The sequence below is a fragment of the Pleurodeles waltl genome, chromosome 5, assembly GCF_031143425.1.
Source record: "Pleurodeles waltl isolate 20211129_DDA chromosome 5, aPleWal1.hap1.20221129, whole genome shotgun sequence".
Classification (NCBI taxonomy): Eukaryota; Metazoa; Chordata; class Amphibia; order Caudata; family Salamandridae; genus Pleurodeles; species Pleurodeles waltl.
In genome coordinates this window covers 29,085,238-29,109,507 of record NC_090444.1, presented here as the reverse complement: position 1 = coordinate 29,109,507, position 24,270 = coordinate 29,085,238, and the positions used below count along the sequence as shown (strand labels likewise).

Here is a 24,270-nt window from a genome sequence, read left to right as displayed (position 1 = left end):
CCCTAGATTGGAAATCCACAGTTGTTGCATTGCTGGTTTGTGTCTTTCCTGCATTATTCCTCTAACACGACTACTTTGTCCTTAGGGGAACTTTAGTGCACTTTGCACTCACTTTTCAGGGTCTTGGGGAGGGTTATTTTTCTAACTCTCACTATTTTCTAATAGTCCCAGCGACCCTCTACAAGGTCACATAGGTTTAGGGTCCATTCGTGGTTCGCATTCCACTTTTGGAGTATATGGTTTGTGTTGCCCCTATCCCTATGTTTCCCCATTGCATCCTATTGTAACTATACATTGTTTGCACTGTTTTCTAAGACTATACTGCATATTTTTGCTATTGTGTATATATATCTTGTGTATATTTCCTATCCTCTCACTGAGGGTACACTCTAAGATACTTTGGCATATTGTCATAAAAATAAAGTACCTTTATTTTTAGTATAACTGTGTATTGTGTTTTCTTATGATATTGTGCATATGACACTAAGTGGTACTGTAGTAGCTTCACAAGTCTCCTAGTTCAGCCTAAGCTGCTCTGCTAAGCTACCATTATCTATCAGCCTAAGCTGCTAGACACCCTATACACTAATAAGGGATAACTGGGCCTGGTGCAAGGTGCAAGTACCCCTTGGTACTCACTACAAGCCAGTCCAGCCTCCTACAATTACATAGATACAGTGCCTTCCTGCCCTTTCCCTTTCACCCAGGACAGTCCAGCAAGGTGACTCCCTGCACTGCCCTGCACCAAAAGCCCATAAATATCAGCCGAAGCATTCAATGTGCATCAGTTAATAATTAGGTCATCATTGTCCAGCCACTACCTGAGTACTAAGATGCACAATGGAAAATGTCAAAAACAATTAAGAGAGGGCTTTCATTAAGGGTATTAGTGGGAAACAGTACCTGTAGGAAGTTGGCTCTGTATATACTATCTCAAAGTGAGAGATAGCGTGCACAGAGTGCAAGGATTCCCCTTAGAGGTAAGATAGTGGCAAAAAGAGATAATTCTAATGCTCTAGTTTGTGGCAGTGTGGTTGAGCAGTAGGCTTATCAGAGGGTAGTGTTAAGCATTTGTTGTACACACACAGGCAATAAATGAGGAACACACACTCAAAGACAATTCCAGGCCAATAGGTTTTTATATGGAAAAATATTATTTTCTTAATTTATATTAGAATCACAAGATTCAGAATCAAGTAAGTACATAAATGGTAAGGTACTTTGCATAGGTAAATATAGACCTTTGAATGAAAACAGTAATGTACACAGTTTGGCATAAAATGGCAACAAGCTATTTTAAAAGTGGAACCTGCAAAATTCAACAGTTCCTGGGGGAGGTAAGAACAGGTTGGTTTTTGAGCAAAACACTTACAAGTTCAGTCTCCTGGGCATAGGCAGCCCACCATTGGGGGTTCAAGTCAACCCCAAACACCCAGCACCAGCAACACAGGGCCGGTCAGGTGCAGAGGTCAAAGTAGGGCCCAAATATCATAGGCGCCTATGGAGACTAGGGGGTGCTCTGGTTCTAGTCTGCTAGCAGGTAAGTACCTGCATCCTCGGGGAGCAGACCAGGGGGGTTTGTAGAGCACTGGGGGGGGTCACAAACAGGCACACAAAATCCACCCTCCGAGGCACAGGGGCGGCCAGGTGCAGTGTGCAAAATAGGTGTCGGGTTTTGAATAGAAATTAATAGAGGGGCCCGGGGGTCACTCTGGTGATGCAGGCAGGGCACAGGGGGGCTTCTTGGGCCAGCCACTGACTGGGCAAAGATGAGGGCCATCCGCTGGTCACTCCTGCACCAGTAGTTGGTTCCTCTTGGGCCTAGGGGCTGCGGGTGCAGTGCTTCTCCTAAGCATCGGGTTCTTTGCTACCAGGCAGTCGCGGTCAGGGGAAGCCTCTGGATTCTCTCTGCAGACTTCACCGTGGGGATTCAGGGATGTCGTCTCAGGGTGGGCACGTCGTAGTAGTTGCCTGGTGGTCCTCACTGCAGTGTTGGTTTCTCTGGACATGAGCCGGGGGCGTCGGGCGCAGAGTTTTGGGCACTAATCCTTCAGGAGTGAGATGAGAGTCCCTTTGAAGATGGTTTCTTCCTTGTTGTTTGGATAGATCCGCTGTCCACAGGAGTTTCTTGGTCCTTTGGGGTGCAGGGCAGTCCTCTGAGTTGACAGAGGTCGCTGGTCTCACCAGATGCATCACTGTTGCAGGTTCTTTGAGTCTGGAGACAGGCCGGTAGGGCTGGGGCCAAGTCAGTTGTTGTATCCGTCTTTTCTGCCAGGCTTTCAGGTCAGCACTCCTTCTTCTTCTTTAGGTCATCAGGAAATCTGAAGTCTTGGGTTCAGGGTCACCCCTAAATACTGAATTTAGGGGTGTGTTACGGTCACAGGGCAGTAGCCGATGGCTACTGTCCTTGAGGGTGGCTACACCCTCCTTGTGCTCCCTCCCTTTGGGGAGGGGAGCACATTCCTATCCCTATTGGGCTAAATCCCCCAAACCAAGATGGAGGATTTTCTAAGGAGGGGGTCACATCAGCTTAGGGGTGGACCTGGCTGAGGGGGTGACTCCTCCTTGTTTTTCTCATTATCTCCCCAGACTTGCCGCCAAAAGTAGGGCTGTGTCCAAGGGGCGGTCATCTCCACTAGCTGGAGTGCCCTGGGGCATTGTAACACGAAGCCTGAGCCTTTGAGGCTCACTGCTAGGTGTTACAGTTCCTGCAGGGGGGAGGTGAGAAGCACCTCCACCCAGAGCAGGCTTTTGTTTCTGTCCTCAGAGAGCACAAAGGCCATCACCACATGGGGTCAGAAACTCGTCTCTCAGCAGCAGGCTGGCACAGACCAGTCAGTCCTGCACTGAACAATTGGGTAAAATACAGGGGGCATCTCTAAGATGCCATCTGTGTGCATTTTTTAATAAATCCAACACTGGCATCAGTGTGGGTTTATTATTCTGAGAACTTTGATACCAAACTTCCCAGTATTTAGTGTGGCCATTATGGAGCTGTGGAGTTTGTTTTTTGACAAACTCCCAGACCATATACTTAATATGGCCACAACTGTACTCACAATGTCTAAGAATAGACTTAGACACTGTAGGGGCATATTGCTCATGCAGCTATGCCCTCACCTGTGGTATAGTGCACCCTGCCTTAGGGCTGTAAGGCCTGCTAGAGCGGTGACTCACCTATGCCACAGGCAGCATTTTGTGTGCATGGCATCCTGGGGGGGATGCCATGTTGACTTTGCCTTTTTTCTCCCCACCAAGACACACAATCTGCAATGGCAGTGTGCATGTGTTATTTGAGGGGTCCCTTAGGGTGGCACAACATATGCTGCAGCCCTTAGGGACCTTCCCTGGTCAGAAGGCCCTTGGTACCACTGGTAACTTTTACAAGGGACTTATCTTTGTGCCAGGGGTGTGCCAATTGTGGAAACAATGGTACATTTTAGGTGAAAGAACACTGGTGCTGGGGCCTGATTAGCAGGGTTCCAGCACACTTCTCAGTCAAGACAGCAACAATATCAGGCAAAAAGTGTGAGGGTAACTGCAACAAGGAGCCATTTTCCTACAGTACCCATGGTAAATTGGAGACACTGGCTCATAACAATCGGCATTGCACCTTGGTACTATGTGGGAATCCCTATATTTCCTATTCAATTCCTCTGCACCACAAATAGAGGCACAAGCTCCTACCTATCTCAGGTACAATCCCACCATGAAGAGTTTGTGAATTTGTTTCGAAGCGGGCAGCAGGGCAGACATCATTGTCAGTGGGAACAGACCTCCTCCGGGTGCTGTGATCTTCCCATGCCACCCCAGATGAGGATGTTGCTGTCTTTGCCCACCCCAGTTGAAGGGGTTGTGGTTCATGCTACAAGAACTGGCAGCTACAACCTCCGGGAAGTCTTGGTAGTGCGAGCACTAGCTCAATGGATGTTATGTTGGAGTCACCGCGCTAGCCCTGGGGATCTTGATGCTTGGATCACCAATACAACCTAGGTGCCCACCCCAGGTCACAATAATGAATATGCGGTATTCTTTAACCGTGATGGTCTTCTTTCGGTATTTGTTGATTGGTTGCTGTTTGACCCTGAACCCCAGATGTCAGTCCAGTTCCCATGCTGTGGGGACACGTTGGGGCTGTGGGCCTTACCCTTAGTGCAAGGATGCAGGTCTCACTCTGTTTCATTGCAGTAGCATCCATTTGTCTCTCTTGGGGTCTTTGAAAACTTGCACGTGCATCTCCATTACCCCTCTAAGAAATCAGTCACCTCTCACCCTTGACTCAAGGCCCAGGCTGCAGCTCCTAACTATATGTTATGTTGTGTTATGTTATGTTGGTTCAACTGGGCTTCCCAGCGCTGACCACGGGACTAGAGTACCTCACCAAAAGAGCAGCAAAGGTAATAGAACATCCTAACAGATGAAAAGTCAGGTTTTGAGCTTTTTTCTGAAATTAAAATGATTGTGGATATTTCGTAGCTCGAGAGGCCAAACTGTTCCAGGGGGCGGGAGTTAAAACTAGAAAAGAGCGGCCACCAACACATTTCCTATAGAACCAGGAAGTACCCGCCAGATTTAGCTCAGCCGAGCGAAGTGCTCTGGTTGAGAGATAAGGTCACATAGAATCAGACAGGAAGGGAGCACCTTTAGCGTTCATGAACCTATGAGCCATGCTAAGAGCTTTGAATTGAATTAGCCTCTCCAACGGCAGCCAGTGGAGCTTGAGAAGAAGCCCCAAAACAGGGCAAAACTTTGGGAGGGAAAACAACAATCTGGCCACCACGTTTTGGACTGACTGTAGCCTCTTTAGGACAGATTTCTGGCAACCTACATAGAGGATGTGGCCGCAGTCTATGGGGAATAAAATAAGAGATTGAATAGGGAACTATTGAATATCAGGTTGAAATAGGCCAGTGATAGGTTTCATTCTTCTCAGTAGACCAAAACAAGTGCTTCCCAGAGTGCCTACTTGTTTCCTGAGACGAATGCCCTCATTTTGACCCTGGTAGTCCGAAGACTACCAGGGCTGCAGTGGCGGTCTCACCGTCGATGGACCGGCGGTGAAGACCGCCACATTATGAGTGTGGCAGGTTGGCCTCTGCCAACCCCCCACATCCCCACTTCTACCACCAGGGCGGTTGGACAGCCGGGCTAGAGATTAGCATCTCTGACCCGGTGGTCCACTGAAGACTGCCAGCGCTATAATGAGTCGGCTTCCCGCCAGAGTTTCTGCAGCGGTAGCACCAGCATGAAAACCCTAGAGGAAAGGCTACCAGTAACAGGAAATGTCTTTCCTGTCACCGGCAGATGACTCACCCAACCCCCCCTGCAAACCCAAAACCCCCTGACCCCCCCTTCCATACCGACCCTCCCTCACCCCTGTCCAGAACAGCACCCCCACTACCCCTCCCTACATACACACACAAGCACCCCGCATACACCAATTCACCTACACTTACATCCACGCATTCACTCACACACATCCATACTCGCATTCACACAAACATTCCAACATGCACTAATTTCAACAATCATACACGCATTCAAACACCCATACACACACTCATACACACATGCATTCAAACACGCATTCAAACACCCATACTTACATTCAGACACGCAGACAACACTCACTCACACACGCACACACAACACCAAACACCCTCCCACCCCCTCCCCTGTCCGACGATCGACTTACCTTGTCCGGTGAGGAGGTCGTCCAGCAGGGAAGGGGAACAGGTGCTTCCACCGCCGGCAGCGCCCCGCCATCAGGACACCGCCAGGCCGTATTACAGGTCATTATACAGCTGGTGGAGTCCTTTTGGCAGGGCGGGCCGGTGGTGGAACCGCCCATGCGCCTCTGACCGCCAACACGACTACTTGAGGATTTCTGCCCAAATTGTTAAAGAAATCCTTCAGTACTCATAATATGGTGGTCGAAGCCCGCCAGCACTGGCGATCTTCTGGCACCCGTGGCTCTTGCAGTCTTCTGAAAAGACCGCTGAAGTCATAATGAGGGCCTTTGTCCATTGTCCAGTATTATGCCAAGATTTTTCACTGAGGATTTAGGTGTGGGGGGCCCAGACTGTCTGGTCACCACAGATTTCCACAAGACTGAGAATGTTTGTCAAACAGTAGGATCTCTGTTTTACTCATGTTCCATTTTAGGCAGTTATCTTCCATCCATCTGACCATTGCCAGCCTTCACCGCTAAAATTTTATAATATTTTTAGAGGAGCCAGCAGAGAAAGAAAAGATAAGCTGGGTATCTTTTGACTATGAGAAAACAAAGATCCCACTATCAATTCTCTACAGTCTGGGGAGGTGAACAGAATCTTTATCTTCAAAAAGAAGGTACATAAGGTATGTTGTACAGAGCAGCTGCTCTGCATCTTGCATACATCACAGGAAGGCCTCAGCACACACACATGATTATTATGTGCCCTCAGAGTGGGGCACAGACCCTACAGAGCCACCATCTGTGCAGACCTGGAACACGGACGGTGGTCAGTGGCTAAACTCAACTTCTGCTGCTGGAGGAATTCCCTGGAAATATACCCCATGTTCACGTGATCACATTTCAGAAATATAATCAATGCATCTGGTGTGTTTCTTAGTTTGCTGCCTACAAGACACAAAATGTATTTAAAGTCTTCTTTTCTGCTTCCTCTTCCCTTCCCCAGGAACATGAAGATGTTAACAATGAAAATGCAGTATAAGGTGCTCCTGCTGATGGTGGCCGGTGGAACTATCCTGCTCAGTTTTGGTATCCATCAAAGAGTCCTTCAGGTAGGGGTTGATGATCACAGGACATTCTGGGCACTGCCTGAAGTGTGCTCATGAATATGCTGCACCAGCGGTGCACACATGCTAGCAATTCCAAAGCATGCTCCCCCAGATTGGACACGCAGGGATGGACAGAGACCAGGGCAGGTCCTCTTGTTGAGATGTCAGGGATCAACTTTCAAGAGGAGCTATACAAACTGGGGACCGAAAGCCATTTACTGTGTCCCTTCCTGTTTTCTCATTCTGCCTTTCATCTGCCTGAAATTGATCCTGTTCCGCCTTGCGTTCTCTGCTCCACTAGTATGTAATGCAGATGGTTTCTTAAGTTATTTGGCTTAATTCTCCAAGTGGGGACCTTTCTTTGCCCTTTCTCTGTGCTCTCTCTGTCCTCTCTTGCGAGGGGCATATGTACTGGCTATACTTTGTAAGTTGAACCTCTTCCATGGAGTGGTCCGGCACCATTACCATGCAGCTGAGTAGCATCTTCCTTCCGGTAATGTGATGTGCATGTGGATTACTACGTTTTGATTCTCAAACTCCATTTTGACTGGGGTGGGTTCTGAAAAACTCTGCGAAGTGCTGCAGAGAGGAGATTTTTCTCTCTGGAGGCTCGTTAATGTTAAGTTGGCGAGAGAAATCACTAAGTTGGCGAGCGAGATTTCTGAGCACAAATGGTCTTGGCAGGTCGCTACCGCTCATGTGGAGGAAGCTGCTGCTCGAGTAGAAAATCTACTTGAGCGGCAGAAAACTCCTGGCACTGAGAAACAGTGCGATCAGTGCAACTTACCCAAACTCTGCTGCTCACAGAACTCCACATAGCGTGGTGGAGTTTTTTCAGCACTTTGCGCAGTTCCGCGTAGCAGAACTACGCAAACTACACCATGGCCTAATTTTGACAACAGGAAGGACATTTCCATTTCCCAGGTCTGCTTCTGGGGTTAAAGCTACAAGGCCATCCTTCACAGATCCAGCTTGGAAGTAAGCAGAAGCTGTACAAACAATCCATAGTGGCCCCTCCCCACCGTGGAGAATTACTGGGGACTAAGGTAGCAAGAGAGGCTCCTTCTACAAAGAGGCACTCTTATTGCCTTTGCACCAAGGGCGGTTCCTCAATATGACTTTGCAACTAAATGTGTTTTCCTCCTAAATGTGATTGGTGCACCAAGATGACAGCCTAGCAGAGAAATTAAAACTGGCGAGTCCTGTGCTACTTTGGTTTGCCTGTCACAGGGGCACCCCTAGTCCATGTACTTGCACCCACTCTTTGTAATCTGCACATAGACCGTCTTGGGGTACTACTCTAAAATGCCGGGATCCTTGTCCATCAGTATGCAGATGATACACAGGATTACTTGCCAACATTCTGCAAAAGGCACCAAACGCCAGACTTTACATTACTTGACAACCCAGCGTCATTGCAGGCACTCTTGCGCCATGATGCAAGGGAGCCTGCGTTGCGTGCAGGATTGTTTTTGTGCAGAAAGGGCCGAGCATGTAGAGTGTGTAAAAGGAGGTAAGTGCGTTCACCTGTGCTGCATGTTGAGTTTGTCGTCTAGGATGATCCCCAGGATTCGTGCATGGTTGGTTGGTGTGGATGTTGGTCAAAGCTCTGAAGGCCACCAGGTGGAGTCCCAGGGGGAGTTCCTGGTCCTGAAGGTCAACACTCCCGCTGTCTCGGGGTTGAGTGTGTGCGCAGTGTGACATTCTGTGCCTTACCTCTGCCACCTGGCTCTCCCACTCACCATCTCTGCACAACTGCAGCCAAGAGCCCATCAGGCCAGCGATGCCGAAGGGTAAACATGAAAAACAAGACAACAGCCCTCCTCCATCTATGCACCCAGCATCTGGGACATCATCCCTGTGTCCATCAGCACCACAGCTGAAGACTCCTGTCCCTAAAGAACTCTCAGTGACTGGTCACTTCACTCCCATGTCTCAGCTTTCCCTTCATGTCACTGGCCCGTGCAGCACACTAGGTTTGTGATATGTAAGGAACACATACATACATACAGGAGACTGACATGTGGAGCACATAGCACAGCTTCTATGTGTCTTTTTGATGGTATAAAAGTCAGAAGTGATTGAATGGTGTCAGCACGGCCAGTGCCTGGGTGTTAGTGCAGGGTCTGTGCTCCATTTGCAGGGACTGTGAAGCAGACTCACGCACAGTTTGTCATTTGTGCAGCTCAGGAATGCTAAGAAGGAAATGTCCCATTCTCTTGTCAGCTGGAGAAAGCTACACAAGGAAATGACCTTGAGTGTTTCTTCTCCAGGGAACGAAGGAGCAGGGAGCTGGAATCACTCTTTGAATATCTTGAGTGAATGATACAGGAGCCGAGCATGAGCCGAGCCCTCCTCACCCCACTGAACAGCAGCCCGAACCGGTCCCGGCGTAAGGTTCCGGCACAGCGGCGGATACAGAGTTCCAGCTTCGGGTCGCAGGCTTTACAGGACTTGGGCCCATATTCATACTTTTATAGTGCCGCATTTACTTCATTTTTTTTACTTAAAAGCAGCACAAACTTGCAAAATACAATTGTATTTTGTAAGTTTCAGGCGTTTTTGCCTGAAAAGCAGCGCAAATGTGGCGCTAAAAAAGTATAAATATGGGCCTTGGTATTTTAGGTACAACTTACCAGTTGTCAGTCAGCTGGCCATAACTTAGGTAAACTAAACAGGCAGGATAGAGACGCATGATGAAATATGATTGGGGCTTATTTAACCTTTCCCTAATTTGTGTGGTTACATTGAACCCAGGGACACCCCTCGTTTTCCGTTATTCAACAATCTACAATGCCTAAAAGCCTTCAGCAATGCTCTGGAAATAAACATCCACAACTTATAAATCACCTCATTACACAGAATCTGTCTATAGTCCTAATTTAGCGTTGGCATGTGCCCAGACATCTACTGGTGCATAATCTATTCGGAATATATTTTTGCCACAGGGTTTGGCTTGCCACGATCTACTTTGAAATGTGCATCTCCAATGCACATCAGAACTGCTCAGCCTTTACCTTGTTTATCACAGAGTATTACATGCGCCACAAACTTTGCTTGATTGAAAATGGTGCCTTATATGTCTTTCCACATGCACAACCACGCTTGCCTACAGAGCGTGCTCTATTTCCCTTCTACTCACTCACACGTGCACACACTAACTTTATGCTGTATATGACTACAGGCCCTCTACTATCAAAGGAATGGGGATACAGCTGTCATATATTTTTCATTTAGGCACCTTTAGAAGTGGGATCCTTGATTGGCAGTCAGGTTATCCCCTGTCCAAGCAAGGACCCTCAATCTAGACAGGGCAAAGGAGAAACACACCAGGTTAACCCCCCACTAACCCCCTTGGTAGCTTGGCACCAGCAGGCAGGCTTAACCCAGAGCCAATGTGTAAACTATTTGTAACAACACACACAGTAATACAGTGAAACACTACAAAATGAACACCACACTGGTTTAGAAAAATAGTAAATATTTATATGAATGAAATTAGATTGAAATTACAAAAATCCAGCATACACAAGCAAAGTTATGAATTTTTAAAGATTAAACACAAAACTAGCGCTTAGAAACACAAATGCTTCGAGGAGGTGAAATCATGGCATCATGCTGGAGTCGTTCCCAACAATGTGACCCTAGTGGCGCAGGTCACGGAGTAGAACAGGTACAGTACCTTGTGAAAATGGAGGAAACAAGCCAGTGCATGGAATAGGGGATCGTGGCGTTGCTGGATCCAAGGCAGCGTGGGTTCTGGTGCTGCAGAGCGAAGGAGCGGAGGCCTTATGAAGAGGAGTTGGGTCCTTGTTGCGGAGCAGTGGAGAGGAGGCAGCATTGGTGCGAACGTTGGATCCACGCATGTTCGTCAGGGTCGATATCCAGCGATAATGTGGTGCAGCGACTCCGACGTAATTGCAACGGGGTCGCCGCGGCTTCGGTTGCAGGTGGCGTTACGGGATTCGGCAGCGGTGTTGGTCCAGATTTGTCCGAAGTCCGTTTACTTGTTATTTCTTGGTTTTTACACCAGTTTCTCCTTTCAAGGACCCAGGGATTGGATTAGCCACCACTTGGCAGGATAGGAGTCTCAGCAGAGAGTCCAGGTGCAGGCAGAGGAAGTCTTTGATGGCCCTGAGACTTCAGAACAGGGGGCAAGTGTAGGAGGCTGGACAGGCTTGTAGTGAGTACCAAGGGGTACTTGCACCTTGCACCAGGCCCAGTTATCCCTTATTAGTGTATAGGGTGTCTAGCAGCTTAGGCTGATAGATAATGGTAGCTTAGCAGAGCAGCTTAGGCTGAACTAGGAGACGTGTGAAGCTACTACAGTACCACTTAGTGTCATATGCACAATATCATAAGAAAACACAATACACAGTTATACTGAAAATAAAGGTACTTTATTTTTATGACAATATGCCAAAGTATCTTAGAGTGTACCCTCAGTGAGAGGATAGGAAATATACACAAGATATATATACACAATAGCAAAAATATGCAGTATAGTCTTAGAAAACAGTGCAAACAATGTATAGTTACAATAGGATGCAATGGGGAAACATAGGGATAGGGGCAACACAAACCATATACTCCAAAAGTGGAATGCGAACCACGAATGGACCCCAAACCTATGTGACCTTGTAGAGGGTCGCTGGGACTATTAGAAAATAGTGAGAGTTAGAAAAATAACCCTCCCCAAGACCCTGAAAAGTGAGTGCAAAGTGCACTAAAGTTCCCCTAAGGACAAAGTAGTCGTGTTAGAGGAATAATGCAGGAAAGACACAAACCAGCAATGCAACAACTGTGGATTTCCAATCTAGGGTACCTGTGGAACAAGGGGACCAAGTCCAAAAGTCACAAGCAAGTCGGAGATGGGCAGATGCCCAGGAAATGCCAGCTGCGGGTGCAAAGAAGCTTCTACTGGACAGAAGAAGCTGAGGTTTCTGCAGGAACGAAAAGGGCTAGAGACTTCCCCTTTGGTGAACTGATCCCTCTTGCCGTGGAGAGTCGTGCAGAAGTGTTTTCCCGCCGAAAGGACGCCAACAAGCCTTGCTAGGCGCAAATCGTGCGTTTGGCGTTTTTGGACGCTGCTGGGGCCCAGGAGGGACCAGGAGGTCGCAAATTGGACCTGAAGAGAGAGGGGACGTCGAGCAAGAAAAAGAGCCCTCACTGAAGCAGGTAGCACCCGGAGAAGTGCCAGAAACAGGCACTACGAGGATGCGTGAAACGGTGCTCGCCAAAGTTGCACAAAGGAGTCCCACGTCGCCGGAGACCAACTTAGAAAGTCGTGCAATGCAGGTTAGAGTGCCATGGACCCAGGCTTGGCTGTGCACAAAGGTTTTCCGCCGGAAGTGCACAGGGGCCGGAGTAGCTGCAAAGTCGCGGTTCCCAGCAATGCAGCCCAGCGAGGTGAGGCAAGGACTTACCTCCACCAAACTTGGGCTGAAGAGTCACTGGACTGTGGGGGTCACTTGGACAGCGTCGCTGGATTCGAGGGACCTCGCTCGTCGTGCTGAGAGGAGACCCAAGGGACCGGTAATGCAGCTTTTTGGTGCCTGCGGTTGCAGGGGGAAGATTCCGTCGACCCACAGGAGATTTCTTCGGAGCTTCTGGTGCAGAGAGGAGGCAGGCTACCCCCACAGCATGCACAAGCAGGAAAACAGTCGAGAAGACGGCAGGATCAGCGTTACAGAGTTGCAGTAGTCGTCTTTGCTACTATGTTGCAGGTTTGCAGGCTTCCAGCGCGGTCAGCGGTCGTTTCCTTATCAGAAGGTGAAGAGAGAGATGCAGAGGAACTCGGCTGAGCTCATGCATTCGTTATCTAAAGTTTCCCCAGAGACAGAGACCCTAAATAGCCAGAAAAGAGGGTTTGGCTACCTAGGAGAGAGGAAAGGCTACTAACACCTGAAGGAGCCTATCAGCAGGAGTCTCTGACGTCACCTGGTGGCACTGGCCACTCAGAGCAGTCCAGTGTGCCAGCAGCACCTCTGTTTCCAAGATGGCAGAGGTCTGGAGCACACTGGAGGAGCTCTGGACACCTCCCAGGGGAGGTGCAGGTCAGGGGAGTGGTCACTCCCCTTTCCTTTGTCCAGTTTCGCGCCAGAGCAGGGGCTAAGGGGTCCCTGAACCGGTGTATACTGGCTTATGCAGAATTGGGCACATCTGTGCCCAACAAAGCATTTCCAGAGGCTGGGGGAGGCTACTCCTCCCCTGCCTTCACACCATTTTCCAAAGGGAGAGGGTGTCACACCCTCTCTCAGAGGAAGTTCTTTGTTCTGCCATCCTGGGCCAGGCCTGGCTGGACCCCAGGAGGGCAGCTGCCTGTCTGAGGGGTTGGCAGCAGCTGCAGTGAAACCTCAGGAAGGGCAGTCTGGCAGTACCAGGGTCTGTGCTACAGACCACTGGGATCATGGAATTGTACCAACAATGCCAGGATGGCATAGAGGGGGCAATTCCATGATCATAGACATGTTACATGGCCATTTTCGGAGTTACCATGGTGAAGCTACATATAGGTAGTGACCTATATGTAGTGCACGCGTGTAATGGTGTCCCCGCACTCACAAAGTTCAGTGAATTGGCTCTGAACAATGTGGGGGCACCTTGGCTAGTGCCAGGGTGCCCTCACACTAAGTAACTTTGCACCTAACCTTTACCAGGTAAAGGTTAGACATATAGGTGACTTATAAGTTACTTAAGTGCAGTGTAAAATGGCTGTGAAATAACGTGGACGTTATTTCACTCAGGCTGCAGTGGCAGGCCTGTGTAAGAATTGTCAGAGCTCCCTATGGGTGGCAAAAGAAATGCTGCAGCCCATAGGGATCTCCTGGAACCCCAATACCCTGGGTACCTCAGTACCATATACTAGGGAATTATAAGGGTGTTCCAGTAAGCCAATGTGAATTGGTAAAATTGGTCACTAGCCTGTTAGTGACAATTTGAAAGTAATGAGAGAGCATAACCACTGAGGTTCTGGTTAGCAGAGCCTCAGTGAGACAGTTAGGCACCACACAGGGAACACATACATGCACACCTATGAGCACTGGGGCCCTGTGTGACAGGGTCCCAGTGACACATACATATAGGCCACAACCTTATGAGCACTGGGGTCCTGACTAGCAGGGTCCCAGTGACACATAACAAACATACTGAAAACATAGTGTTTTCACTATGAGCACTGGGGCCTAGCCATCAGGATCCCAGTGAGACAGTGAAAACAGTGACAAACATCCTGACATACACTCACAAACAGGCCAAAAGTGGGGGTAACAAGGCTAGAAAGAGGCTACTTTCTCACACAACCCCCCCCCAAACGAAGGACAATAAGGCTAACCTTGGCCAGTTGAGACTTTATTGTCTAAGTGGTGATAAGTAGAGAGTAGCTCTGCAATAGACTGGTTACTCCCTTTATCATCCACTATATGGTTACTTCCCTGTGGGGATGTAAACCACCCTGTTTGAAGTTTTTTAGCTAAGCAACAATGTGAAGATGTATTTTCAGAGTTTCTATCAGTAAGTTTTAGTTTAGAGCAGTGGGAATTGTCCACTGAACCTATTTGTAGTGATGGAAATGCCAGACAGGGATGCTGTCTCAGAAAAGCCATAGCTGGGCAAAAACTTTGTCCATATGGCTGGAAGAGAGAACAGGGATGCTGTTTCTCTTGGGTTGGAGCAGGGCAGGGATGCTGTCCTATCAGCTCCACACTAGGGCAGGGATGCTGTCCTAAGTGTTGTGAGGCAGTGCAGAGTTTCTGCACTAAAGTTTCTCTGGGAGGGTTGGAGGGATGCTCCATGTTAACTAAAATGGTGCTGTTTTTCTCACCAATGTTAGTTATCCCACAGAGAGGTACTTCCACCTCAGGGAGTCTAGCTTTGCCAGCTGATGATTCCCTTGGAACAGGTGCCACCCCAGGAGAGGTTTCTCCCACCACAGGAATGGTATCCTGAATGGTAGGGTGGTTAGGGGATACTGTGATACCCTTTTTACCTGTTGATGGAGAGGGATCCTGAGTTTTCAGGCCTTCTCTCCTTTGTTTTTTCATTTCACTTGAAATGAGAGGGAACAATTCCTCAGGGATGCCCAGCATGGCTGCATGGGCATAAAACTCTACATCAGCCCAACCTGAGGCCTCTAGGTCATTACCTAAGAGACAGTCTACAGGTAAGCTAGGTGATACCACCACCTGCTTAGGGCCAGTAACTCCACCCCAACTAAACTGAATTATAGCTAAGGGAAGAAACTTAGTGGAGTTATGGACATCAATAATCTTATACTGTTGTCCAATGATGTGTTGTTCAGGAGGCACTAGGTTTTCAGTCACCAAAGTGAAACTGGCACCTGTGTCCCTGTAGGCCAAGACCTCAGCACCATTTATTGAAACTGTCTGCCTGTACTTATCCATTGTAAGGGGACAAGCAGCCAGTGTGGCAAGGCCAATGCCACTAGGTGTGACAGAAACTGTCTTGGGACTGACTACCCCAGTTTCTATGATGGACCCATAAGTGAACCCAACTACACCCTTAACTTGACTGTTGGCAGCAGTCCCACCACTAGTACCACTACTGCTAGGGGCACTAGAGCTTGATGTATTAGTGGTGGTAGGCTCAGGGGGTTTACCTGGACAGGACTTATCCCCTGGCCTATGGCCTCTGTTTTTACACACAAAGCACCAAGGCTTTTTAATGTGTGTAGGTTGAGAAGAAGAGGAAGAATTTGTTTTATCCCCACCCTCTGAAGAGTGTTTAAGATTTGAAGTGGGATCTTTGGTTTTACCCTTATCCCCATGCTTATCTTGAGATTTTTCACCATCTTTCTTCTTATTGCCATCTTTGTCACCCCCTGTATGAACTTTTCTGTTCACCCTTGTTCTGACCCATTTGTCTGCCTTCTTTCCCAATTCTTGGGGAGAGGTCAGATCAGAGTCTACCAGGTACTGGTGCAACAAATCAGACACACAATTATTAAGTATATGCTCTCTCAGGATTGTGTTATACAGGCTTTCATAATCAGTAACTTTACTGCCATGTAACCACCCCTCCAAGGCCTTCACTGAATGGTCAATAAAATCAACCCAGTCTTGTGAAGACTCCTTTTTGGTCTCTCTGAACTTTATCCTGTACTGTTCAGTGGTTAAGCCATAACCATCCAGGAGTGCATTCTTAAGAACTTGGAAATTATTAGCATCATTTTCTTTTACAGTAAGGAGCCTATCCCTACCTTTTCCACTAAATGATAGCCATAGGATAGCAGCCTACTGCCTTTGAGGGACATCCTGTACAACACAGGCCCTCTCAAGTGCAGCAAACCACTTGTTAATGTCATCCCCCTCCTTATAAGGGGGAACTATCTTGTGCAGATTCCTGGAATCATGCTCTTTTGCAGGATGACTATGGGGAATACTGCTGCTGCCACCATGGGTATCTAAACCCAACTTCTGTCTTTCCTTCTCTAATTCAAAAGACTGTCTATCCAAATCCAGCTGTTGCTTTTTAAGCTTCAGTCTGGTTTGTTCCACCCTCAACTTATTGAGTTCCCTCTCTAACATTCTGTCATCAGGGTTGGTGGGAGGGACATTTCTAGAAACAGAGCTATGATGGGAATGAACAGAAGGAGACCTGTCCCTTACAGAAGCCAACTTAACAGCTTGGTTTACAGAAACATTACTACCAGTATGGTGAGAATATATGCTTTTGCTATGATGTGAGACAACACTATTTCTATGGTGTGGCTCATCATCATTACCATCTATGCTAGATTGTCTAGTAATGGGCAGGCTAGGAAGTTTCTTTCCTGAATCTTTTCCTGGGGGAGTCCCTGAATCTGATTGGGAACTATTAGGTACTTTTTCAACAGAAGGGGCACCTATGGCCTTATCCTGTTCTCTAAGCATGTTAATTAATAGTTCTAAGGCAGGATTCTTCCCTACACTCAAACCTCTCTCTATACAGAGACTCCTTGCTCTTTTCCAGCTAAGGTTGTCATATGCAAGTTTGGACAGATCAACACTTTGGCCTGTGCCAGACATTTTTTAGAGAGAGTTAAAGTGATAGAGAAAGAGACAAAAGTTTTCAGAACTTTTTGGAAAGACAGAAAAAAAACTTTTTAAACTTTTAAGAACTTTTTGAAAGTTTAGAAGTACTTTTCAGCACTTAGAAAAGAGTGAAAAGAGGAAATGCAAAACGTTTTGGCTATGTGTATATACACTGACCTTGTTTTGTATATTTTTCTCTTATGAAAAGTACAATGACAAGAGTGGTAAGTAGTCTCAAGCACTTATCCCACCACTGCACAACCAATGTAGGAGGCTGGACTGGCTTGTAGTGAGTACCAAGGGGTACTTGCACCTTGCACCAGGCCCAGTTATCCCTTATTAGTGTATAGGGTGTCTAGCAGCTTAGGCTGATAGATAATGGTAGCTTAGCAGAGCAGCTTAGGCTGAACTAGGAGACGTGTGAAGCTACTACAGTACCACCTAGTGTCATATGCACAATATCATAAGAAAACACAATACACAGTTATACTAAAAATAAAGGTACTTTATTTTTATGACAATATGCCAAAGTATCTTAGAGTGTACCCTCAGTGAGAGGATAGGAAATATACACAAGATATATATACACAATAGCAAAAATATGCAGTATAGTCTTAGAAAACAGTGCAAACAATGTATAGTTACAATAGGATGCAATGGGGAAACATAGGGATAGGGGCAACACAAACCATATACTCCAAAAGTGGAATGCGAACCACGAATGGACCCCAAACCTATGTGACCTTGTAGAGGGTCGCTGGGACTATTAGAAAATAGTGAGAGTTAGAAAAATAACCCTCCCCAAGACCCTGAAAAGTGAGTGCAAAGTGCACTAAAGTTCCCCTAAGGACAAAAGAGTCGTGTTAGAGGAATAATGCAGGAAAGACACAAACCAGCAATGCAACAACTGTGGATTTCCAATCTAGGGTACCTGTGGAACAAGGGGACCAAGTCCAAAAGTCACAAGCAAGTCGGAGATGGGCAGATGCCCAGGAAATGCCAGCTGCGGGTGCAAAGAAGCTTCGACTGGACAGAAGAAGCTGAGGTTTCTGCAGGAACAAAAAGGGCTAGAGACTTCCCCTTTGGTGGACGGATCCCCCTCGCCTTGGAGAGTCGTGCAGAAGTGTTTTCCCGCCGGAAGGATGCCAACAAGCCTTGCTACACGCAAATCGTTCGTTTGGCGTTTTTGGACGCTGCTGGGGCCCAGGAGGGACCAGGAGGTCGCAAATTGGACCTGAAGAGAGAAGAGACGTCGAGCAAGACAAAGAGCCCTCACTGAAGCAGATAGCCCCCGGAAAAGTGCCAGAAACAGGCACTACAAAGATGCGTGAAACGGTGCTCGCCAAAGTTGCACAAAGGAGTCCCACGTCGCCGGAGACCAACTTAGAAAGTCGTGCAATGCAGGTTAGAGTGCCGTGGACCCAGGCTTGGCTGTGCACAAAGGATTTCCGCCGGAAGTGCACAGGGGCCGGAGTAGCTGCAAAGTCGCGGTTCCCAGCAATGCAGCCCAGCGAGGTGAGGCAAGGACTTACCTCCACCAAACTTGGGCTGAAGAGTCACTGGACTGTGGGGGTCACTTGGACAGCGTCACTGGATTCGAGGGACCTCGCTCGTCGTGCTGAGAGGAGACCCAAGGGACCGGTAATGCAGCTTTTTGGTGCCTGCGGTTGCAGGGGGAAGATTCCGTCGACCCACGGGAGATTTCTTCGGAGCTTCTGGTGCAGAGAGGAGGCAGGCTACCCCCACAGCATGCACAAGCAGGAAAACAGTCGAGAAGGCGGCAGGATCAGCGTTACAGAGTTGCAGTAGTCGTCTTTGCTACTATGTTGCAGGTTTGCAGGCTTCCAGCGCGGTCAGCGGTCGTTTCCTTATCAGAAGGTGAGGAGAGAGATGCAGAGGAACTCGGCTGAGCTCATGCATTCGTTATCTAAAGTTTCCCCAGAGACAGAGACCCTAAATAGCCAGAAAAGAGGGTTTGGCTACCTAGGAGAGAGGAAAGGTTACTAACACCTGAAGGAGCCTATCAGCAGGAGTCTCTGACGTCACCTGGTGGCACTGGCCACTCAGAGCAGTCCAGTGTGCCAGCAGCACCTCTGTTTCCAAGATGGCAGAGGTCTGGAGCACACTGGAGGAGCTCTGGACTCCTCCCAGGGGAGGTGCAGGTCAGGGGAGTGGTCACTCCCCTTTCCTTTGTCCAGTTTCGCGCCAGAGCAGGGGCTAAGGGGTCCCTGAACCGGTGTAGACTGGCTTATGCAGAATTGGGCACATCTGTGCCCAAGAAAGCATTTCCAGAGGCTGGGGGAGGCTACTCCTCCCCTGCCTTCACACCATTTTCCAAAGGGAGAGGGTGTCACACCCTCTCTCAGAGGAAGTTCTTTGTTCTGCCATCCTGGGCCAGGCCTGGCTGGACCCCAGGAGGGCAGCTGCCTGTCTGAGGGGTTGGCAGCAGCAGCAGCTGCAGTGAAACCCCAGGAAGGGCAGTCTGGCAGTACCAGGGTCTGTGCTACAGACCACTGGGATCATGGAATTGTACCAACAATGCCTGGATGGCATAGAGGGGGCAATTCCATGATCATAGACATGTTACATGGCCATTTTCGGAGTTACCATGGTGAAGCTACATATAGGTAGTGACCTATATGTAGTGCACGCGTGTAATGGTGTCCCCGCACTCACAAAGTTCAGTGAATTGGCTCTGAACAATGTGGGGGCACCTTGGCTAGTGCCAGGGTGCCCTCACACTAAGTAACTTTGCACCTAACCTTTACCAGGTAAAGGTTAGACATATAGGTGACTTATAAGTTACTTAAGTGCAGTGTAAAATGGCTGTGAAATAACGTGGACGTTATTTCACTCAGGCTGCAGTGGCAGGCCTGTGTAAGAATTGTCAGAGCTCCCTATGGGTGGCAAAAGAAATGCTGCAGCCCATAGGGATCTCCTGGAACCCCAATACCCTGGGTACCTCAGTACCATATACTAGGGAATTATAAGGGTGTTCCAGTAAGCCAATGTGAATTGGTAAAATTGGTCACTAGCCTGTTAGTGACAATTTAAAAGTAATGAGAGAGCATAACCACTGAGGTTCTGGTTAGCAGAGCCTCAGTGAGACAGTTAGGCACCACACAGGGAACACATACATGCACACCTATGAGCACTGGGGCCCTGTGTGACAGGGTCCCAGTGACACATACATATAGGCCACAACCTTATGAGCACTGGGGTCCTGACTAGCAGGGTCCCAGTGACACATAACAAACATACTGAAAACATAGGGGGTTATTCTAACTTTGGAGGAGTGTTAATCCGTCCCAAAAGTGACGGTAAAGTGACGGATATACCACCAGCCGTATTACAAGTTCCATAGGATATAATGGACTCGTAATACGGCTGGTGGTAAATCCGTCACTTTTCCGTCACTTTTGGGACGGATTAACACCTCCTCCAAAGTTAGAATAACCCCCATAGTGTTTTCACTATAAGCACTGGGGCCTAGCCATCAGGATCCCAGTGAGACAGTGAAAACAGTGACAAACATCCTGACATACACTCACAAACAGGCCAAAAGTGGGGGTAACAAGGCTAGAAAGAGGCTACTTTCTCACAATGGTTCCCTTGGAACAGGTGCCACCCCAGGAAAGGTTTCTCCCACCACTGGAATGGTATCCTGAATGGCAGGGTGGTTAGGGGATACAGTGATACCCTTTTTACCTATTGTTGGAGAGGGATCCTGAGTTTTCAGGCCTTCTCTCCTTTGCTTTTTCATTTCAGTAGAAATGAGAGGGAACAATTCCTCAGGGATACCCAGCATGGCTGCATGGGTATAAAACTCTACATCATCCCAACCTGAGGCCTCTAGGTCATTACCTAAGAGACAGGTAAGCTAGGTGATACTACCACCTGCTTAGGGCCAGTAACTCCACCCCAACTAAGCTGAACTATAGCTAAGGGAAGAAACTTAGTGGAGTTATGGACATCAATAATCTTATACTGTTGTCCAATGATGTGTTGTTCAGGAGCCACTAGGTTTTCAGTCACCAAAGTGATACTGGCACCTGTGTCCCTGTAGGCCTGGGCCTCAACACCATTTATTGAAACTGTCTGCCTGTACTTATCCATTGTAAGGGGACAAGCAGCCAGTGTGGCAAGGCCAATGCCACTAGGTGTGACAGAAACTGTCTTGGGACTGACTACCCCAGTTTCTATGATGGACCCATAAGTGAACCCAACAACACCCTTAGTTTGACTGTTGCCAGCAGTCCTACCACTATTACCACTACTGCTAGGGGCACTAGAGCTTGATGTATTAGTGGTGGTAGGCTCAGGGGGTTTACCTGGACAGGACTTATCCCCTGGCCTATGGCCTCTGTTCTTACACACAAAGCACCAAGGCTTTTTAATGTATGTAGGTTGTGAAGAAGAGGAAGAATTTGTTTTATCCCCACCCCCTGAAGAGTGTTTAGGATTTGAAGAAGGATCTTTGGTTTTACCCTTATCCCCATGCTTATCCTGAGATTTCTCACCATCTTTCTTCTTGCCATCCTTGTCATCACCTGTATGAACTTTTCTGTTCACTCTTGTTCTGACCCATTTGTCTGCCTTCTTTACCAATTCTTGGGGAGAGGTCAGATCTGAGTCCACTAGATATTGGTGTAACAAATCAGACACACAGTTATTCAGAATATGCTCTTGCAGGATTAGATTGTACAGGCTTTCATAGTCAGAAACTTTACAGCCATGTAACCACCCCTCCAAGGCCTTCACTGAATGGTCAACAAAGTCTACCCAGTCTTGTGAAGACTCCTTTTTGGTTTCTCTGAACTTAATCCTGTACTGTTTAGTGGTTAAGCCATAACCATCCAGGAGTGCATTCTTTAAAACTGTAAAATTATTGGCATCACTTTCCTTCACAGTAAGGAGCCTATCCCTACCCTTTCCACTGAAAGATAGCCATAGGATAGCAGCCCACTGCCTTTGAGGGGCCCCCTGTACAACACAGGCCCTCTCAAGTGCAGCAAACCACTTGTTAATGTCATCCCCCTCCTTAGAAGGGGGAACTATCTTATGCAGATCCCTAGAATCATGCTCTTTCACAGGATTACTATCTGTAATACTGCTGCTGCCACCATGGGGTCCTAACCCCAACCTCTGCCTCTCTTTTTCTAAGTCTAAAGTTTCCCTGTCTAGAGCCAGCTGTTGCTGTTTAAGCTTCGGCCTGGCTGGTCTCTTCCACTCTCAATCTACTGAGCTCCCTTTCTAACACTCTGTCATCAGGGTGGGTGGGTTGGGCATGCCTTGACACAGACGAATGGTGTGAATGAACAGAGGGAGAAATGTCCCTAACAGTTGGCACTCTAACAACTTGACCTGCAGGAATGACATTCCTACTGTGATGAGAACTCACATTAGTACCAGTTATGCTAGGTGGTCTGCTAAGGGGCAAGTTGGCAAGAATACCATCTAACATTCTTACTGGGGCTACCCCAGAATCAGAGAGTGAACCAGCTGCTAACTTCTCACCTGATGTGCCACCTAAGGCCTTATTATTTTCAATGAGCATGCTAATCAACAATTCTCTAGAGGGATTCTTCCCTACCCCTAAACCTCTATCAATACAGAGACCCCTTACACCTTTCCAGCTAAGGTGGTCATAAGCAGAGCTGACCAGATCAAGAGTAGGACCTGTACCAGACATGATAGAAAAAGGTTTAAGGGACAGAAAAAGAAAGAAAAAGTTTCAGAACTTTTTAAGGAACAGAAAAAACTTTTTCAACTTTTTAGAACTTTTTGAAAGTTTTAGAGGTACTTTTCAGCACTTAGCAATAGAGTAAGAGAAGAAAAGTAAAACGTCTTAGTTAGGTGTACATACACTGAACTTGTTTTGTATATTTTTCTCTTATGAAAAGTACAAAATGACAAAGTGGTAAGTAGTTGCAAGTACTTATCCCACAGCTGCACAACCAATGTAGGAGGCTGGCCTGGTTTGTAGTGAGTACCAAGGGGTACTTACACTCTGCACCAGGTCCAGGTATCCCTTATTAGTGTAGAAGAGGTGTCTAGCAGCTTAGGCTGATAGAAAAGGTAGCTTAGCATAGCAGCTTAGGCTGAACTAGGAGACGTGTGAAGCTCCTACTATACCACTGGTGTCATATGCACAATATCATAAGAAAACACAATACACAGATATACTAAAAATAAAGGTACTTTATTTTTATGACAATATGCCAAAGTATCTCAGTGAGTACCCTCAGTATGAGGATAGCAAATATTCACAAGATATATGTACACAATACCAAAATTATGCAGTAATAGCAATAGAAAACAGTGCAGGCAATGTACAGTCACAATAGATTGCAATGGGAGCACATAGGTATAGGGGCAACACAAACCATATACTCTAGAAGTGGAATGCGAACCACAAATGGACCCCAAACGTATGTGAGCTTGTAGACGGTGGGTGGGACTGTAAGAAAACAGTGAGGGTTAGAAAAATAGCCCACCCCAAGACCCTGAAAAGTGAGTGCAAAGTGCACCTAAGTTCCCCAGAGAGCACAGAAGTCGTGATAGGGAAATTCTGCAAGGAAGACCAGCAATGCAACAACAATGGATTTCCAGACGAGAGTACCTGTGGAACAAGGGGACCAAGTCCAAGAGTCACACTCAAGTCGAGAGTGGGCAGATGCCCAGGAAATGCCAGCTGTGGGTGCAAAGAAGCTGCCACCGGATGGTAGAAGCTGAGGATTCTGCAAGAACGAAGAGGACTAGGAACTTCCCCTTTAGAGGATGGATGTCCCACATCGTGAAGAAGGTTGCAGATGTGTTTCCGTGCAGAAAGACCGCAAAAAAGCCTTGCTAGCTGCAAGGGTCGCGGTTAGGGTTTTTGGATGCTGCTGTGGCCCAGGAGGGACCAGGATGTCGCCAATTGCGTGAGGAGACAGAGGGGGCGTCCAGCAAGACAAAGAGCCCACTCAGAAGCAAGCAGCACCTGTAGGAGGCTGGATTGGCTTGTAGTGAGTACCAAGGGGTACTTACACCTTGCACCAGGCCCAGGTATCCCTTATTAGTGTATAGGGTGTCTAGCAGCTTAGGCTGATAGATAATGGTAGCTTAGCAGAGCAGCTTAGGCTGAACTAGGAGACGAGTGAAGCTCCTACAGTACCACTAGTGTCACTTGCACAATATGATAAGAAAACACAATACACAGATATACTAAAAATAAAGGTACTTTATTTTTTATGACAATATGCCAAAAGTATCTCAGTGAGTACCCTCAGTATGAGGATAGCAAATATACACAAGATATATGTACACAATACCAAAAATATGCAGTATAGCAATAGAAAACAGTGCAAACAATGTATAGTTACAATAGGATGCAATGGGGGCACATAGGGATAGGGGCAACACAAACCATATACTCCAAAAGTGGAATGCGAACCACGAATGGACCCCAAACCTA

At 47.6% G+C, this 24,270-nt stretch overlaps 1 protein-coding gene across 2 annotated transcripts in view; it reads left to right on the top strand.

Moving 5' to 3' along the window:
• Window positions 1-24,270, top strand: part of LOC138295311 (NXPE family member 4-like) — a 237,565-nt gene that overhangs the window by 113,207 nt on the left and 100,088 nt on the right. For both annotated transcript variants that reach the window (XM_069233527.1, XM_069233528.1), the window contains one exon: window positions 6,681-6,786. In XM_069233527.1, coding sequence (XP_069089628.1) covers window positions 6,681-6,786 — 106 coding nt within the window. The remainder of the gene's footprint in view (window positions 1-6,680; window positions 6,787-24,270) is intronic.